At 37.4% G+C, this 20,999-nt stretch overlaps 2 protein-coding genes and 1 long non-coding RNA gene across 3 annotated transcripts in view; all 3 read left to right on the top strand.

Annotated features, from left to right (window-relative positions):
• Positions 1-3,939, top strand: part of LOC105394481 (serine protease filzig) — a 31,873-nt gene extending 27,934 nt beyond the window's left edge. Inside the window, exons 3-8 of the mRNA XM_038113671.2 lie at positions 139-283; positions 923-1,109; positions 1,664-1,848; positions 2,382-2,497; positions 3,180-3,299; positions 3,714-3,939. Of these exons, the coding sequence (XP_037969599.2) occupies positions 139-283; positions 923-1,109; positions 1,664-1,848; positions 2,382-2,497; positions 3,180-3,299; positions 3,714-3,878 (918 nt within the window). The 3' untranslated portion in view covers positions 3,879-3,939. The remainder of the gene's footprint in view (positions 1-138; positions 284-922; positions 1,110-1,663; positions 1,849-2,381; positions 2,498-3,179; positions 3,300-3,713) is intronic.
• A 300-nt stretch (positions 3,940-4,239) lies between these two features.
• Positions 4,240-5,569, top strand: LOC125491421. The gene is made up of 2 exons (XR_007268290.1): positions 4,240-4,358; positions 4,516-5,569. It is a non-coding gene; the product is annotated as an uncharacterized LOC125491421 (long non-coding RNA).
• Positions 5,570-10,811: 5,242 nt separating this feature from the next.
• The window catches only part of LOC105397281 (histidine decarboxylase), a 36,069-nt gene continuing 25,881 nt past the window's right edge, over positions 10,812-20,999 (top strand). Inside the window, exons 1-8 of the mRNA XM_048621735.1 lie at positions 10,812-10,990; positions 11,249-11,299; positions 11,422-11,594; positions 12,240-12,353; positions 16,682-16,804; positions 17,352-17,520; positions 18,241-18,350; positions 20,279-20,418. Coding sequence (XP_048477692.1) covers positions 11,272-11,299; positions 11,422-11,594; positions 12,240-12,353; positions 16,682-16,804; positions 17,352-17,520; positions 18,241-18,350; positions 20,279-20,418 — 857 coding nt within the window. The 5' untranslated portion in view covers positions 10,812-10,990; positions 11,249-11,271. The remainder of the gene's footprint in view (positions 10,991-11,248; positions 11,300-11,421; positions 11,595-12,239; positions 12,354-16,681; positions 16,805-17,351; positions 17,521-18,240; positions 18,351-20,278; positions 20,419-20,999) is intronic.

Here is a 20,999-nt window from a genome sequence, read left to right as displayed (position 1 = left end):
TTTGTATTACTATGTACAAAGATCAATTAGCTCTTCAACTATTGAGTATATTTCCATCTGAAAGTTTACTAGGCCAAAAGTAACCACATACCTATATTGAAATAAATAACTAATTTGTTCACTCATTCCTACTTCCAGGTGACAACAACCAAGAAGCCTAAGCCGGTGAAGAAAGCGACCACCACGCCAGCCCCCACTACCACGACCACCACCACTACTGAAGCCGAGGAAGTGACTACCGAGTTGTACGCTGATACTTCTGTGGATTACAGCGATAAGAATTGTAAGTGATTTTTTTTTGTATATGGCCACCAAAATGAAATTCGTGATCTTTCCCAAGACAGTACAAAATATCTGAAAGCTTCTAATGAGTTTAATTTTACTTATGAACAAAAAACCTTTAATTGTTTGACTGTAGTACCTAGTATGTACTTATAATATACATATGTTTCATCATCAGTCCATAATTGCCTACAGGTCGACATAGACTTTTGTCAAGGAGCGCCACAACTCTCTCGCTGAGTTGCAGAAAGGAACTTTAAGCTAATGACGACCTTTAACGTATTGCTGCCTTGCTTTGACAGTATATGGACAGAAAGAGACAGACATAGATTTAATGCCGACATTATCTTAAAGTTCCTTTCTGCAACTCAGTGTCTGTGTCCTTCCTCTTTCAGCCACTACCAGCTACTCGTCTAAAGTCCATTCATTGGGCTGGAGGGCATCCCACGCTGCCTATGTTTAGTTTACCCGCCGGGGCAGATATCTGTTTAAAGACAGACATTTATTTGTGCTCGGGTCTTGGGTGTTAATATGCATCTATCTATGTATCTGTCTAGATATAAATCAGCTGCCCGATAACCATATAACTTTTGGTCCCACATATTATTATTACTTATTTTCCCATTTCCACCCATTCCAGTATGCGGTGTCCGCCCCCTAACCAAATCTGGACGCATCGTGGGCGGCAAGAACGCGAGGTTCGGCTCCTGGCCGTGGCAGGTGCTCGTCAGGGAGTCCACGTGGCTCGGCCTCTTCACCAAGAACAAGTGTGGGGGGGTGCTGATCACCAGCCGGTTTGTGACCACTGCCGCGCATTGTCAGCCTGGGTGAGCTATTGTTAATAAATTATACTGTTGTGTCTGCAGTTCCAAAACTGATAGCATCTGTTCAGATTGTTGATGTTTGTGGTTAAATATCATCAATATTGTATCGTTGTTGTAATATTAGTCGTATTGTGTTGCAAAAGTGGTACACTCACGAGCAATGAAAAAGTTCCAATGACATACTATCACATACTATGGAAGGTCAATGGCAGGTGGAACTTTTTCATTTCATGTAAGTGTAGGTATAATAAGCCAAAAGAGGGTGACAACAATTATTTCCAAACGTAGAACAAAGTTATTCAAATGACCCCCTGACTGAGTCAACCTCTCTCGGAATGGCTTTTTTACAACCCTGTAAATCTTTTATTACATACTTAAATCCCCTCTCATCATCATCATCATCATTCCCCATGGTGATGTATCGAACCTGTATCGAACTCTTACCGATTGTACATACTACATATTTATTTTCTTTTCTATTTTTGTGAAACTGTTTCTGGTTGTGTGCAATAAAAAGTATTTTATCTTCATCTAACCCAGCATCTCTTTCATTCCAGCTTCCTAGCCTCCCTAGTAGCAGTATTCGGAGAGAACGACATCTCCGGGGACTTAGAACCTCGCAAGCCGATCTCCAGGAACGTGCGCCGCGTGATAGTGCACCGGCAGTACGACGCCGCCACCTTCGAGAATGATCTAGCTCTGTTGGAGCTGGAGCAGCCGGTCAAGTTTGATGCTCATATTGGTTAGTGTGACTTTTAAAAGCAGTTTTTTGTGAACCTAGACGTGAAAATGAAAATTTTCACTTTGTTGTTCGTAAACCAGGACTAAGTATGTTTAGTCTTTGTTTTATCATAAGGGGATGGTGCTGGACAAAGGCTGTCATTGGTTCACTCTAGTCCCTGCCAAATATTATCAGGCTATCTCCTTTTCTCATATTGAAATTGGCCATAACTGGATAAAATTCAAAGTTGAAGAATTTCACAGGGACTACTTACATTTTGTGAATATGTGATGGCTTAAAAGTCCTCTCACATTATCTTTAATCCTTAAAAAAACTGAACTGGTACAATTTTCGAGTCGAGCCTATTGTGTGTGATAGGAACCCTAAACCTTGAATTTTAAAATTTTACCATATAAGTTGACGGAAATGCTGTTGGTTCTCCATGAACAATATAAATAAAATAAATAAATAACCTTACACCAGACAGAAATCAAACAAGTGTTTATGCTATAAGTACCTACTCGTTTTTATGTATGTCATCTCTTCAATTCCAGTACCAATCTGCATGCCGCCCGACGAGTCAGACTTCACGGGGCGCATGGCGACGGTCACCGGCTGGGGGCGGCTGAAGTACGGCGGTGGAGTGCCAGCCGTGTTGCAGGAAGTTCAGGTAATTTAACCATTATCATCATCATCATCAGCCAATAATCATTCACTGCTGGACCTCCCAAGGAGCGCCATAACACTCGGTCCTCGGCGTTCCTAATACAGCCACTACTGGCAACCCGCCAAAGGTCGTTTGTCCAGCGTCGGGTAGGAGGGCGTCCCACGCTGCGTTTGCCTGTATATTATCGCATGTATAGTATATTACCATCATCGTCATTTGCAAGTTATCATGCTGGACATTATACCTCTAATCATTTCCTACGGAGTGCCTTAACACTCTGTCTTTATTCCTTATCCAGCCGTTACCGACTTATTGACTTTTGCCTGGTTGAGGTCTCCTTTCTAGATCTTGGCCTGGTTATACTGCTGCCACTATAGCTTGTATGTCGGCAACGATAATGACCTTATAAATATTTTGGTGACATCCTCGCATTTAGCAACTTTAAACCGGTTGATCAGTGGACCGTCACTATCCATACGTCATCACTGACAAGACTCACTGGTCAACGGCCTTCATCTTCATAGGTGCTTTGAGGAATAGCTGCTGACAAGAATGTCTAATCTTCAAAGTCGATGAACAAAAGTAATTCTGAATGACCCCCTCACTCCTCACAGTCATCCCCTTTTGGCTTACTACACCACTGCATATGTGAAACATATATAATAATGTATAATCCACTTCCCAGGTGCCAGTGATAGAGAACAGTGTCTGCCAGGAGATGTTCCAGACGGCGGGACACACCAAGATCATCCTCAACTCGTTCGTCTGCGCCGGCTACGCCAACGGACAGAAGGACTCTTGCGAGGTGAGTGCTTTGATGCTCTTCTGCTTATAATATGTGTGCCTTGTCCGTGACAAACAGAACTAGAGCTAGACTAGGGTTGTCGCCGTGGTGAAGGATTTTATTTATCATCATTTACAATAGCTATTCAACGAGGTGAATTTGTAAAAACTTTACGATGATAATTCTCAACTATAATTAAACAATAATTACAATTTGGTACTGTATCTGAACATAGCATTGAGAAAGCACGCGGAAATCCATGATTTGAAATAACCACATGAGGCGAAACAGGTGGGAGCTTATGATAATGTGACAGGCATTATCATTAACTATCAACTGTCTCACCTCATGTACATTTCCATCATGACTCGTATCTATTCCAATACCGCTTTCATGTATTTGTTAACCAAGTCTCATGCCTCCACCTTCCCCCAGGGTGACAGCGGCGGCCCCCTAGTCCTGCAGCGCGACGACGGCCGCTGGCAGCTGGTCGGCACCGTCTCCCACGGCATCAAGTGTGCGGCACCCTATCTGCCTGGCGTCTACATGCGGACCACCTTCTACAAGCCCTGGCTCAAGAGCATCACTGGCGTGCATTAGTTCAGCTATTTGGATGATGTTGTCGTTAATACCGTCGACCCTTATAGAACCAATCTTAGTAACCACAATTTTAGGATTGGACAGCGTTAAATATAATATTGGTTCCGTTAATATAGCTTCTATTAGAACAGTCTCCACGGTATCAAGTGTGCGGCGCCCTATCTGCCTGGAGTCTAAATGCGGACCACCTTCTACAAGCCCTGGCTCAAGAGCATCACTGGCGTGCATTAGTTCAGCTATTTGGATGATGTTGTCGTTAATACCGTCGACCCTTATAGAACCAATCTTAGTAACCACAATTTTAGGATTGGACAGCGTTAAATATAATATTGGTTCCGTAAATATAGCTTCTATTAGAACAGTCTCCACGGTATCAAGTGTGCGGCGCCCTATCTGCCTGGAGTCTAAATGCGGACCACCTTCTACAAGCCCTGGCTCAAGAGCATCACTGGCGTGCATTAGTTCAGCTATTTGGATGATGTTGTCGTTAATACCGTCGACCCTTATAGAACCAATTTTAATAACTGCAAGACGAATTTTAGGATTGGACAGCTTTAAATTTCATATTGGTTCCGTTAAAATAGCTATTATTAGAACAGTCTCTACGGTATCAAGTGTGCGGCGCCCTATCTGCCAGGTTGTCGTGAAAATTCAAAGCTGTCAAAATGAAAATAGCTTTACTATACTATCTACCTAAAAATTGTACACCGTTTGAGAAATATTAGTACGGATCATCACTGGACAGCTTTTAAAAACGTAATTATTTCTCAGTTACTGCCTTATACGAGTATTCAGCAGTGTTTAAATTAAATTATACCATGATAGGGCCACTGGAATAGGTAGTTTATAGAAGCCGTATCAAGCATGTTAGGAATATGCCATATACTTGGCTAAATAGAATGATGTTAATTAGTAGAGCTATTTGGATGATGTTGTCGTTTTTAAAAGACCGTTAAAATACAGGGGTGTCAATTAAAATGTACCTCTTCCTCTCAACAGACTCAACCACCTACCCTTTTTAAAGAAAAAAAGATTTTTAATACGGTATTTAAGGTATTTGAACATTCCATAAAAAAAATTGTCTTCTTATTTTTATCAAACTGTAAAATTAGACTTCTTTGTAAAAAACTGTAAATTTTAGTATATTGTAAATGGAGTTGCTTAAATTTTATTTATTTATAAATTAGTTTTAAGACTGATAACTTGTTGAATGTTGATATTTTGAATGCATTTATTTACATTAGAAGATAATTTTATTTAAAATAGATCCTTAAGTACGTATTTAAGTTAAATTGTACATTATAAACGTAATTGTTGCTCAATTAAAATTTGGACATTGTACCTAATTGTACAGTACCTACTTAGCTACATATTCTGGTGTGAAAACTTTTTTATGCAAAATCAGAAATATACATTAGTAGGATAACTATTTGTATGTTTTACATTAAATAAAAAACATAAATTTATAAAGGCCGATCGCTGGCAAACTAAAATCGAAAGCTATTAGTTAAACCGGTATGAAAATTTAAAAATGTATTTTAAAACATTGAGTATTTTGTAGGGTTTACCCTTTCAAAATACTCAACCCAATGTTAATAATTTATGAAAAGAAGAGCCTTGTTAAGATTTCAGCAAACACACTGTAATTGTTATGCATTTATTAATTTTTAAGAATATACAATTTAAATTAACGTTTTTTTTCATTTTCTAAATACAATATCCGTAATTTCTAATGAATTATTACGTATGGTTTTCAACGGAGTAGTGTTTGTTTTCTGCAACCCATGAAAATTGGTTTAGCATGACGGCTTGGTTTACTAGGAGATGAGAAATCTACAGACTGAAACATTTTTTTTTATAGTTTAGCCTCAGATGACCATGCAGTTTAAAGGTTAATCAAAATAAAATTGAGGTAGGGGTTATTATTTTATGCTACATCGTCGTCACCCCGTAACCATCCACTATCATTCGCATACTTTACTTAGGCCCTGTTCCACAATGTCTGGTTAGTGGCTACCTGTAGGATAAAATACATGCTGTCACTGTCAAAAAAATAATAACAGAGAGTGACAGCATGTTTTTTATCTGACAGGTAGCCACTAACCAGACATTGTGGAACAGGGCCTTAATATAGTTTATGAAATTAATATTCAAATCAAAATCAAAATCAAAAATAAAAAAATAACATACTTACAAACTATCATTTATTTTCATGGTAGAGCTGAGAAATCGAATGATATATCGCCAGTTCAGATTGGCGTCTTATCATTTCACCACGATGCCTTGTCCAAGCCCGTGCACGAGCTGTGAGGGTAGGTAAAGTCTATTTTCATAATCAGATACAAAATTGACAGAATCTGGGCCTCTAGTACGAATTTTGCAATTTAATTTTAAAAAAAAGTGTTGGTTTTTTTCTGTCATCTGCATACATTAGCTGTCAAAAGATCCATGATAGTTTCCGCTAGAAGCGATACTTTGTATGTCAGAAAACTGAAACTTTTATAGTTTTCGACGAACTATCAAACCTGTACTAGACGGGCTGAACGGTTTATCACTGATAGTTGATTGTCCCATGAATAGTTCTATTGGTATACTAGTGGGACAATCGACTGTTGATGAACCGTTCAGAATCTCTCATACACTCACGGGCAATTAAAAAGTTCCGTGGAGAAAATTACCAATTTAATCCTAATATAAAAAAACAAACTTAATGACGCTTTCTGCAATATTTAAGTACATTTAACGGTGCATCAGAACATTACCCACTAAGAACATACATATTTTGTTCAAATTTCTTATTAAATAATTAAAAAACATGGGACCATTGGGTGTCTTGAGACCAAGAGCGGTGGTAGCTCAGTCGGGTAAGCGCCCGCTTCTCACGCCAGAGATGCGGGTTCGAATCCCGGCGCTGATATGTATCAAAGAGTTCTTTTCTGAATTTAAGTACAATGTATACCATCGCTCTTACGGTGAAGGAAAACATCGTGAGGAAACCTGCATATCTAGATTTAGCACATCTAGGTATGTGAACCCACCAACCCGCAGTGGACCAGCGTGGTGGGAAATGGTCCAAGCTTAGGAAGGCAGTTTAGACCTTGGGGATATGCACAAAGGTTCCATTCGAGAGAGCCAGGTACAGGTACTGTTACCCCCACAGAGAATAGAATAGAATAGAATAGAATTGGGTGTCTTAATTTTGTAAGTGGAACTGTTTTCTTTGCCCGTGAGTGTAGTAGGTATCTGAGATAAAAAAAAACTTTAGTAGGTTTTGTTAGGATGAAATGAAATCGTGGGCGTGACTAATGTTTATTTATATTATGGACAAGAATGAAATCGTGACCTTAAACTAATGACAATGCAATGTTACTCCTCTATATCAATTCCCAAACATGTAAAACCTGTAAAATGTGAGACAATATAAAAAAAATCGTGACCTTAAATTAATCACCATGCAATGCTATGTATTTATCAATTCAAAAACATGTAAAACCTGTAAAATGTGTGACATTTGATACTGATAAGGCACAAGGTTGCAAAACATCCTTTTATACTTAGCATTTTAAAGGGTTCTTGATATAGTCTCTTAAATTATGTTAGTCATAGGATGTTGCTATGTCACCCAATTTAAATGCGAACTAGATGGAATAGAATATAATAGAATAGAATACCTATCTCTTAATTGAACACCGCAAATTAAAACATACAAAGAGAACTTATATGCTAGGAACAATTAACAATAGGCTGCCTTATCGCTAAGAGCAATCTCTTACAGGCAACCTTATGGATGGAATGTCAGTTCAAAAGAAACGTCTCGATAAATAACACCCCACTTCCACCACTGAGCTCTTATTTTGGATTAATTTGGTTAGAAGATTTGTCATTCAATTCATTGGTAGAATGGTTGTCATTAGGTTGAACTAAAAAAGGTTAGACAGTAAACAATATGCGGAGAGTTTTTTGTTTTGTTATATATATATATATATATAACAATAACAATATATATATATGGATTTTGTTCGTATATTTTATCTAACATGTGACAACCAAAACAAAGTTGTCCTGTGGACAACAGATCTAAATTAATACACACACCTTTTATCTGAATAAAACATGCTACTTTTTATTTATTTTTAATCGCGATTGCATATAAATAATGTATTTCCCTATCTATCTATTTCCTAGGAAAATTACTGCTGAATAACAAGTAAATGGGAATGGCCAAATCTGACTCGCTTTGCAGCCACTAACCAAACCTATTTTTATTCAATGATAAAGGTGTTCTAAATGAGCGAATTTTTTTTTTTAAAAAATCAACATTACGCTTAAAAAAAATCTTTGTATGAGGGAAACATCTAGTTACCTAGTACAAATACTTGGTCTTTCAGCACCTATATCTTCGTTCTCCCATGCCTCATAATAATAAAATTTACACCAGGATATGCTGTAGTCATGGGCTACAAAACAGTATATGTTTCATCAATGGCTGCTCTGGCGGCTCATGGCGCCCTAGAGACATGGCCATTCTCCATTTCCGTGTTTAGTATATCCAGTACCTACGCAACCCTGCTTAATGTATATACGTGCAAGGAGCATGTAATGTATTACTTAGATAATTTATGTTTTTTTACTTCGTTGGATAACGTGCTTACACACTATACAGTATTTTTTTCCTCAGTCCACTAACATACCCAAAGTAAGCTGTAACGATTCCCTACAACTAAAGTTTTGTACTAATTAAGTGGGTAATAAGTGTTATTTTGAATTAAAAGTGTGAAATCTATTTCCACTGGAAAATACTTCATCCAAACGATATCGGATAGACGAATAGATTGATAAATTACCAATACTTACAAAAAATTTAAGGTAGGTGGGTTCTGGTAAGCTAGTTTATTTACAATCACGAGCAATCAAAAAGTTCTTGTGACAATAGCACCAAATTAATCCTCAGCGGAAAAGGCTAGCTGCAATATTGAAGTATTCAGCGCATCATAATGAATACCAACTAAAAACTTAAATATTTTGAACATATTCTAAAATTAATAATTTAAAAATTGTGGTAATTTGGTGTCGATATTTTGTAAATGGAACTCTTTCATTGCTAGTGAGTGTATTAGAATTAAAAGGCTTGTAACTTATGCATTAGTCGTTACACACTATTTTTTTTGAATTTTGGACCGAAGGCACACGTTTGAAGTAATTATCATCGTATTCCATATTAAATTATATTCTAAGGGGGACTGAAACACCTGTACATGGCTCTCTTGATTGGAACCTTTGTACATATCCCACAAATTTCAGCTCAGCCGGCCGAGCTTTAGCAATTATAAACTACATCATACCTAACCACAACTGAACTGGTAGTTAGAGCTTTTGACTGTACAAATTGTACTCACGTGATAGGTCACGAGTATTGAGTACATCTAAGATCTAAATGTGCAGGTTTCCTCACGATGTTTCCTTTAAACGTAAGAACACGTTGTATAATTATTGTACTGCAAGTATTAAACCTACAACCTCCATGTTCAGAATAGAAATGAAAGAAAATTTCGGTAGATATCTAAAAATCTATATGAATAATAAAATTGTCAACAAAATTAATGATTGTCCTTGTGGAAAATTTCAGTTTTTAAGAAATTTCTGTTGCCATTTTGGTATAAGTACCTATTTAAAAAGAAAAATTACCAAGTGAAAATGTTTTTTTTCTCTATAACACAATGATATTCTCTAATAAATATTTCAGGCTATTTTAAGTAGGCTTAAGTTAAACAATATTTGAGCTGTAAATAAAGGCAAAAGTGGAAATATAGGACAAAATTCCATTCCGCTGGCCTAGTGCGGGTTGGTGGACCCCAACACAAGCAGCAAGAGAGTTCGGCTGTGCCATTTTAAAACCCAGTAAGAGCCATGAGACAAAATGTTCAGGAGAGCCAAAAAACGTTTTTGTCCCAGAATTTCAATGCCCTGGTAAAAAACTATGATACATATCTGAACGAATGTAAGCTTAAAAGAAGCGACAGACCCTAGGCTTTACGTACAATACTATTTTATTTAAATATGACTAATATTGTTGCTGTAATGCACAAAAGAAAACACTAACTAACTTCTTACCCTAAAACCGCCCCGACTGACCATTTCATAACCTAGTAAGGGCCATTATAGTGTCATTTGAAGACAAGTTAGGTATATTGAAATTGCAATAATTGCGGTGGTGCTATATTTTTTATATGTTTGAGATCCTTCACATAAAATAATTCAAATTTTGCAGCAGTTTTACACGACGGCACTATAAGTAATAGCTGAAATACCGGCATATTTTTATGTTCTAAATGAACTATAGCCATAGTAAGAAGGCTCTGACATGAAAATAATATATGAATGCCTTAAATTAGACAATATTTCCTAAATTTTGAGCTAAAAATCAGTTTTATATGTTTAATAATTTAAGTTTTTTTTGGTTTATGCAAAATAGGGCTAGTAGAAAGGTTTCTATACTTTTTATAAAGAACACAAAATTTCCTTATGTTCTACTTTTAATTCAACTCTCTAGGTCTCATTGGTTCAAACATACCAGTTCTGAAATATCTGATATTTTGTTAAAAAAAAGTGTTAGTAATAATGTATGCCATTTGTGACTAACTAAAATTAACGGTCGAAAATTGACCTTTGCTGACTATTTCTAAACCTAGTGTGACCTACCAAATTTCTATCGAGAAGTAACATTTTTAGAGTCACCCCCTCTCGGCTTTAAAAAGGGTATAGTTGCAACTCTTTTTCCAACACCCTGTATCCTCACATTCATTATATCCGAAGAAATTTATGTAGCGTACAAAGTATTTACTCGGCGACAAAATAAGAAAAGGTTATACCTACTTTCATGGAAATTCGAAAGAATTTCTTAAACATGCGTAGTAATAAAAGGCCTAATTATTTACCGTCATTTCTGGCTATGCCTATTAGTCGTTATTATGGAAAATGGCTAGTATTTTTCACATATAAAATGAAATACCGACAGGAGGAATCGTCAATTTCGTTTAGTTGCCGATACCTGTAAGTTGTCTTTGATAGTTAAGTATATTTTTTTAAAGGGAAAATAAAATAATCATAAGTAAGTAAGTACATCTCATTATGAACGTATCTGTTTAAACTACTTACTAACAAGGTGTGCTTATAAAAATATTTGTACAGTTTGCTGAACATTATGTATTAATTATTTATCAATACCTAATTCGACAGGGTTGCGTGCGTTGTATATTGTATTATTATTATTTACTTTCATATCATGCTGATGAACAACGTCGGATTGCATTGTACACCCGAGCCCACGTTGTTCCATGGTAAAATTGTGATATTGATCATTAAATTTTCAGAATATATACAAAGAATCAAAATTATGGAGCACACGGAATTTCGAGTAAAAGGTAAGCAAGCATAAAGAATATATACATATTTTATACATCTTTTTAAACGCTAAGAAGCACAAGCAGATCTTATTTGCCACCATAGAGTATTGTATGGTTTTAAACCTGGATTTGTTCTACAGCGAAGGAGATGGTGGACTACATAGCGGACTACCTGGAGGGCGTGGGCGCGCGGCGCGTGTACCCGGCCGTGCAGCCGGGCTACCTGCACGCGCTGCTCCCGCGCGCCGCGCCCGCGCAGCCCGAGCCCTGGGAGCGCATCATGCGGGACGTGGACGACGTCATCATGCCCGGGGTGAGCACTGCTGTAGGGGGCACAGGTGACGTCACCAGCTGCTGCCCGCCAAGCCGGAGCCCTGGGACCGCAACACCAGCTGCTGCAGTGCAGACAATAAACAAGCTCAAGCCCTTATATGAATGGTCGTAGAAGCACCGGAAAGGATGTATGTGGTCTTGTCAAATATCAAATCAAATCAAATCAAATCATTGTTGCATTGATCTCTTATGCAAATGAAAAATCATAATAATTATCCATGAAATCCCCAGGTTTTGTCAAACATTGTAGGTTTTCTCGATTGAGCTACCTTATCTTGTCGCATAGTCTCACTCGGTATGACAAGGCGTAGTAAGGCGTTAGCGAGCTCGCGTTCTACTGGTTGACAGAAGAAAAAGAGATCCGTTTACGTTATGCTTATATGTGCTGTGACACTTAAACATATTCCTTTCACCAGAGTCTACCCGCACTTCTTGCCAAAGAAATTGATCTCTATTCATCATCAGCCAATACTCATCCACTACTGGACATAGGCCTCTCACAAAGAGCGCCACAACACCCGGTTCTCGGCCGTCCTCATCCAGCCACTACCAGCGACCCGCCTAAGGTCGTCGGTCTCTCGTCGATCTCTTTTCCCATTTCCTTTAACCTCACATTCCTCCGCAGCTGGTGCACTGGCAGAGTCCTCACATGCACGCGTACTTCGGCACGCCCACGTCGTACCCCTCCATCATGGGGGACTTCCTGTCCAGTGCTCTGAATGTGCTGTGCTTCTCTTGGGTAAGTTACCATTAGTCAAACAGGTATGGCTTTGCAATTGCCGAATTGCAGCAGTTTCCAAAGGATTTGCTTCGAAAACATCTGCTTAGTTAATAGCAGCCCAGTAAATATTTCATATTTGTGCAATACAGTATCAAATGAATAAATATGAAATAAATAAATAAATATAGGCAGGGTGGTACGTCTACCTTCAACCTTACCACTGGATAGAATTCCAATCAATTAGTCCCAGATTCTTTGCGATACATAATAAAATTATGTTTCTTTTTCTATGTGCTTCCAATACGTTAACTGGAAACCCAAGGTAGATGCCCATCGCATCTGTTTTTTCATATAATTAAAATATTCTACCACGTTGACCACGGCATCTACTTAACGTAACGGAGGCCCTACGATGACTACTAAATAAATAGTGGAACCTATAAGACGTATATATATCCTATTCCAAATACATCACCATCGGTAGGATCCACCAATAATAATAGCATTAATGGATCATCATTTTTTCGAGTAGCGTCTGCGTAAATATTTTTCACCAAAATGTATGTGGCATTAATAATAAGAAAGATGAAATAGAAATTTATATTCAAAATTGTAGTACTGTTTTACATTATCTGTGTTTTACTGAGCATTTCCTATACAACAATTCAATTGGTCAATTTAATTTAAACAACTATAATTTAGTATCTTTTAACACAAGATGCAATAAGAAAAGAGGGGGTGCTCTCATTGTCGCACATAAAGATAGGAAATGCGAGGAATTGCCTTTATGTAAGAAATTATATAAAGCCAAAAGTTTTGAAGTTTGTGGTGTTAAAGATTTAGAAACAAATATTTATATTATCTGTTGTTATCGAAATCCTCAAAATGAAACTTTTAATGATTTTATGGAAGGACTTGAAAAAATGTTAGAGCACTTTTTCAACAAAAAATGTATTATATGTGGCGATTTCAACGTTGACATTCTCACAGATTCTAATAAACGTAAGGAATTTCTGGCCCTATTGACTTGCTTTAATTTCAGGTACATTATAGATGAAATTACATATATTCGAAACGACTCTCAATCTTGTCTAGATAATTTTCTCACAAACTTACCTGATGAAAAAATTAGTAACCCCAAAGTGGATCATAACGGATTAGCAGACGGTCACGCAGGCATATTCTGCAGCCTTATTTTAGAAACCAAGCAAAGTAAACATAGTAAAACACTTACAGTAAAGCGTAGAACTTTCTCTACTGAAAACAATGCTAAATTCCGGATGGAAGTTCTTAATAAACAATTTCACGAAAAAGGTATTAATGGGTTCTTGGACAATTTTGCTAAGACTTTCAAAGAATGTTTTCCTGAAAAAACTATAAAAATAAAATTAAACAGAAGTTATAAATTAAAATGGCTTACTAAGGGTATTAAAACATCCAGTATGATGAAAAGAGTATTAGTTAGTTGCAAATACAACGACTATTCAATGAAGACGTATCGCAGTAACTATATAAAAATATACAACAAAGTACTCAGACAAGCTAAAAGAAACTCCATTCAAAAAGAAATAGCAGATGCAACTTACTCTTCAAAGGCAATATGGAGCTGTGTAAATAGAAATAAAAATAATAGTAAATTGCTTAAAGATGACATAATATTAAAGTTTGATGGAAAAATTTACGATAAGCCACAGGATATAGCAAATATTTTCTCGAAGCAATTTCAAATAGGGGATCAAGTCATAAATGACAATCGTAACAATGCAAGGAATTTACTCACCGAAAACAGTAGCTATGTGACAAATGATATGAGGTGCAGAAACGCTACTCCAGACGAAATAGTTAAAATAGTTAGAAACCTAAAAAATAAAAGATCTTGTGGTTTTGATCAGGTACCTGTCTCAGTTTTAAAAGAAAATATTGACATACTTGCGGAACCACTGTGTCACTTTTACAACATTTGCATGGATGAAGGTGTTTTTCCCGATCAACTAAAAATTGCACGAATACTCCCAATCCATAAAAAAGGAGCTAAAACCGATCCTTCTAAGTATAGGCCAATCTCTTTGTTAACCGTAGTGTCCAAAATTTTTGAGAAATTACTTAAATCACGGTTGGTACTGCACCTAAATATGAATAATATTCTAAATAATAGGCAATTTGGATATCGGCGTGGTGTCGGAACCTCCGATGCCATAGAATCACTAGTTGATGACGTAGTAAAAAAAAACAATAATAAAGAAAAAGTTGCTGCTTTATTTCTAGATCTAAGTTCCGCATTTGACTTTATTGATCATGACATACTCATATCTAAATTGGATTTTTACGGTATCCGAAACAATACACTGAAACTTTTTGAGTCATACTTGAAAAATCGAAAACAATTTGTAGAACTAAGTACAATTAAAGATGGTCGAGAAATACTGACTACATCTAAACAATTGAACATTAAGAGAGGTGTGCCACAGGGATCAGTACTAGGCCCTATATTTTTCATAATATTTACAAATGATCTCTTGGACTATATTAGTAGATATATGCCAGATGTTGGCCTAGTAGTCTATGCCGATGATACAAATGCGGTTATATCAGGGAAAGACATTGAAACTTTAGAAATAAAAGTAAATGATATACTAGCCAAATTTTCAAAATGGTTCACAGAGAATAATTTAAAAATAAATACGACTAAAACTAACTTACTGCTTTTTAAAACGACGGCTAGGAATAGGGAAGCAATAAGTGCAACTCTAAATGGAAGTAAAATAGAAATGGTTGAAAGTACTAAATTCCTGGGGGTACATATTGACACATGCCTAAACTGGAAATATGAATTGAATGCCATAGAAGGGTCAATCAGCTCAGCTTGTTATGCGCTTAAGAGCCTTCGAGATGCACTTGGTGTGGAACAACTTAAAATGGTGTACTATGCTCTTGTAGAATCGAAAATACGATACAGTATAAAACAGTGGGGGAATAGCTATGATTATAATACACAAAGAGCTTTCGTTTTGCAAAAAAGAGCCATACGTACAATTGTTCGCATACGGCAGGATGAGTCGTGCAGACCATATTTCACATCTCTTGCCATTCTTACTGTTCCTGCACTGTATGTCTTAACCTTGCTATCAGGTCTAAGCAAGAATGCACAAAACATTGAGAGTCCCGAAGAAAGAGTGGCACGACACAGCACTAGGCGAAAAGATCTACCAATCAAATTCAATCCAATCTTACGTGTAGCTAAACACTCACCAGCGTACCAGTCAATAGTTATTTTTAATAAATTGCCAACAGACCTTAAAATCCTATTAGGACACAGTACCTTTAAAATAAAATTAAAAACTTATTTGTTGAAGAAGTGCTTGTATAGGTTAGAAGATTTATAATAATTATTGATTGCTTTGGATTAATTAATTTAATTATTGCATGTTAAAATTTTAATTGAAATTAATTTTAATTTAATGTTTTGACATAATATGTACCTACTTAATTTTGATTTTATTATTATTCTTTTGACTTTGTATTTAATTTGTTTCTGCACGCTATTTTTATAATTATAATGATTATGTTAAATTATTTTATTTTATAGGTATATTCACATACAATGTATATTGTTCTTGAATAAATAAATGAAATGAAATATATTTTCATTTCATCATCACGACCCATCACGTCCCCACTGCTGGGGCACAGGTCTCCTTCCAATGAAGGAAGGGTTTTAGACCCAGTCCACCACGCTGGCCTAGTGCGGGTTGGTGGATGTTTGCTATGTTAATTGACTGCTAGTCAAATATGGCTTGTGTTGCACACAAATAAAGTCTGAGCAAAGTCTAATCTAATCTTAATCATACCATTGGCACTGACATGGAAACTTGTGTTTTACCTTTTATCATTAGTCATTTAAGTAATTCCATCGAAAGTAAAAACCCTCGACATAAAATTGTGGAAGTTGTTGAGGATGTAAGATTAATATACTTTGCTTCTTAGCGTGATTGTGACATTTCGAGTAGCATTCCAACAGGCACTCGTCCCGTGAATATTCGCTGTTTGTGTATGTCTGATACTTGACCTGTCTTCGATAGCCTTGATATAATAAACCTCCTATATGAAATAGTGATGGCATGGGAACTAAGTTTTCGTAAATGTTCGTAAACTTTTATCAACTCTTACTGACGCATCAACTATCTACATACTGAAGTACTTTACATACATCCGGCGCACCCTGGATAGTCACAGCTAATGTTAATCTTAATGGCTAATGCTTCCACCACGGTGACCACACGCTAAGAAGATAATCAAATCTCTTGCACACTGCTGCTGTACCTATGTATATTCTTCGCATCCCCCAGGCATCATCACCGGCAGGCACGGAGCTGGAGACAATAGCTCTGAACTGGGTGGGCAAGGCCATCGGTATGCCCGACTGCTTCCTCAACGAGAAGACGGGCAGTCTTGGAGGTGGAGTCATACAGGTGAGCGTGGAAATGGACGTTACGGGGTTATTCTACCTAACCACGAATGTATCTCGTTGCAGCCAACGAATCGAATGCCTGAGGTTGCAGAAGCTTTGTATTTAGTCTAGCATAAGTACCCCTTCGAATCCTCTGCGCATATTATCATAGGGTTTAAAACGCTCTTCTCAAAATTATATATATGAAAACTATTTTATATTGCATGGATCTCATGCATTCACAATGGTGTGCGCTATGCCGCTCAAAATCCTCTGTTAAATGAAACTGTCTACCCCAAAATGAAGCTAGCGCTTATAGACGCCATTTGGCTCTTCTAACGCCCAGGCGTTGATAATGTTGATATTTATTATAATTTTCCATAGAAACTTTGTTGGTCACGTGACTTTTTTAATGGAGAATGAATAATTTTTTTCGCGAATTTTGACATTCTGATTTTATTTCCGGTCTTAGATATAACATTCAGGTTTCGGCTTAGTATACCCTTTTTGCAACACCCTCAATATAGTTATTAGTAAACCAGCTAATCCCACTCCAAACGCCCCAACAGACCACAGCCAGCGAAGCAACCCTAGTCAGTCTGCTAGCAGCCCGCACCAGGACCCTGGCGGCTCTCTGCAAGCTGGAGCCTCAGGTGGAACCGACCACGTTCCTGGGACAGCTGGTGGGCTACTGCTCCGACCAGGCGCATTCCTCGGTGGAGAAGGCTGGGCTTATTGGTGAGTGTGATACGTATTTTCTTGCTAACGTTTTATGAACGTACAATCTTAGCATGATGCCGGTGATAAATACTTAAGCTGGTGTAGGGTTTGTAATCGTGGTAAAAAGTCAGAATCTAGAAAAAATATCAGAATAGCGTCAGTCATTGACTGCACAGGGTGCGCCGGAAGTTTTAGCTCTACCTTTACTCTGCTCTAGATCTACTCTAAATACCAATTCTGATTCAATCATTCAGAAAAACCCTGAGCAATCTGAGCATAGCTGACAATAGCGGACTGAATAATATGTCGTAAACAAAGTACAAAATAATGAATAGATTCATCGTTTTCTTCAATAGAACAATATAAGTTTTTAAAACTGACGATGACTTGGCCTTCAAATACTTTTGAAAGGGAAATATGTACTTGACAAAATGTATATTATTTAAAGATTTTTGCAACGCATGATGCGTAAATTTAACAAAACAACAAAATAAGTCGTCCAAGAACTGCTAGAACCAAAGTTCAGAATGACCCTTCGCGTCTCTTTCACCTCCCTTTTCGGCTGACTATACCCATTTTAACACCCTGCTACCGTACCACAACCGACACATTAACGATTAACAATCTTTAAGCAGCATCACTCGACTTTCAAACATCTGTCAGATCCATACAAGTTACGTCAGATTTGACAGCTAATGTTCGGTGGTGGTAACCTCACTGTTTTTTTTTTATCTTCAGGGATGGTGCACATGAGGTACATAGAGTCCGACTACAAACAGAGCATGCGGGGGGACAAACTGGAGGAAGCCATCATCAGTGATAAAGCCCAAGGAATGATCCCGTTTTGGGTAAATTGACACTTTTAAAGGACTATTTATCATCGTGACCACCCCATAAACATGCACAAGGGTTACTCAAGGAAATCTGAGCATTTATGCGCGCTAACTCCACTCCAGAACACGTTTACCCCATTTTTTATCGGTTCTTCGACAGATGTTACCAGCCCACTGGCATTTAAATTTACTAACTCTTGTTCAGTTCGTGACTTTAGTTCTCTGTCGGATCACTTCGTGCGGATAAGAATGTGCGGGTATCCGTGGTCCTCCGCTTGAAATCTTTAAAAACTACCTAACCAGCAGAGTTCAGCGGGTAAAAATTGGTAGTCATGTGAGTTCTGATGCCCCTGTCACATTTGGAATTCCCCAGGGAAGTATTCTTGGCCCAAGTCTCTTCCTAATTTACATAAATGGTATATGTCAAATCGACGTAAAGAAAGGGAGAACCTACTGTTTTGCTGATGACACAGCACTGGTCTTCCATGGGGAGACTTGGGAAGAGGCCTACTTTCTTGCGGAGAAGGGGCTTCAAAAAGTGGCGCATTGGTTAGATTCCAATCTTTTGTCTCTAAACATGGAAAAAACTAAATATCTCGCATTCTCCATTCGTAATAATACAGGGCCACCTACCAACTTACCGCTTAAACTACATAAATGTAATGAATTACAACGAACTACCTGCGATTGTCCAGAAGTCTCACGTGTTGATCAAATAAAATACCTTGGTGTAGTCATAGATGATAAACTACGTTGGAAGGCACACGTAGATATCACTACTTCAAGAGTTCGAAAAATGATCTGGGTGTTTAGGCGACTACGTGGCATCGCGGACTTAAAAATCTTAAATATGTTGTATTACGCCCTCTGCTACTCTTTAATAAATTATTGCATTTCGGTTTGGGGCGGCTGTTGTAAAACGTTCATTATCCAACTAGAACGAGCACAGAGATCAGTACTAAAAGTAATGACTTCCAAACCATTTAGGTATCCAACAAATCTTTTGTATTCAACATGTAAAGTCCTCACAGTGCGACAAATTTTTATTTACCATACTATAGTAAATCACCATCTTATTGTCCCATATGATAAAACATTATTTGTTTCTGCTCGTCGTAACTACAAAATTTGTAATGTCCCCCCAACTCGAACGAGTTACATTCAGAAACAGCATTATTTCCTGGCTCCTTTTCTCTACAATAAGCTAAATGCAGTAGTTAAGTTCTATTCCATGACCTACACAAAATGTAAAAAGGCTCTTTTGGATCATCTTCTGACTTTAAACTACATTGAAACAGAATCACTTATTTTGACATGTACATAATCTTTTTCCCAGTTTTTTTAAACCTAATTATACTTAACTGAATCTCATCCCAAACTTTAAAAAATTCTCCATTGTCATCGGCAAATCCAGTCGTTTTTCGTTATATAACTTATATTTTCTTATTGTACCTATTTACCATTTAACTTTATTTTGTTATACGTGTAAGACGCCTAGATTTATATAAACCTGCTAAGAGGAAACTGGCGTCCATAACACAGGTTCACACCTACTATGGAAGCCATGTAACCAATAAAACATTATTATTACTTTTAAGGTGTCAGATTGTTAAGTTGGTTAAATAAATACTTTTTTCATTTTCATTTTCATTTTTCATTCAGATATTTCAGAGAGATTCCAAGCGTAGCCCTTCCATAGTTCTTTCCATAGCTCGCTGAGTGACTTTCAGTGAACCAGTCCTACTATAAGTGTCGTTTCAGCCCTTCAAGACTTCCTGATCGAAGAACTCTTGTGATCGTATTCCATGATCTGTGTGATTATGTGCAGGTGTGTGCTATGCATCTGCATTAGGCAGAAGCTCAATCCCTCTTCTGACTAACTTTGAATGCTGTTTTACACCCAGTCCCACTTCTGATAACATAATGTGTGTGATTGTGTGCAGGTGTGTGCCACCCTGGGCACGACGGGCACGGTGGCATTCGACGAGCTACGGGAGGTGGGCAACGTGTGTCAGAAGTACGGGTCTTGGCTGCATGTGGACGCGGCATATGCGGGCAACGCTTTCATATGTCCGGAGTATCGGTGAGTAGTTTTTATCATCATCATCAAAGTCCTTACTTAAGGTTTTGACAGCTCCAAAATTAGAATGTGTGCCTTCAAAATCGACATAATAATAATAATACAGATAACAAGATCCATAATACATGGAATGTCAATCAAATTAAAAATAGACGCATTTTTCCTGAAATAAAAATGACATATTATGTATCTAGCCTATCTGAAACCTAGTTAAACATTGTGAGATTTGGCGTTTCGACTTTCTCCGTGTTCGGCATCATAAGGGTCACAGTGACAGTTAAATAAAGTCCATTTTTCTCTCCACCTTTAATTTGCAAGGTGCGGGTGCCTATATAAATAGAGTGAGTCGCCCGCGCGCCTCAGTTGTAATATCACCATGCAGAAATGACTAGGTTTCAGATAGGCTAGATACATAATATGTCATTTTTATTTCAGGAAAAATGCGTCTATTATGTAGTCTGAGCCTATCTGAAACCTAGTTAAACATTGTGAGATGTGTTTATTATCGCATGGTGGAGAGAAAACCAACTGTGACCCATAAGCTACTGATGAGTGTATCAGTAGATAAATATTTGAATCTATAA

This window comes from Plutella xylostella, chromosome 2 (genome assembly GCF_932276165.1).
Source record: "Plutella xylostella chromosome 2, ilPluXylo3.1, whole genome shotgun sequence".
Classification (NCBI taxonomy): Eukaryota; Metazoa; Arthropoda; class Insecta; order Lepidoptera; family Plutellidae; genus Plutella; species Plutella xylostella.
This window is presented reverse-complemented; position numbering and strand designations above follow the sequence as displayed.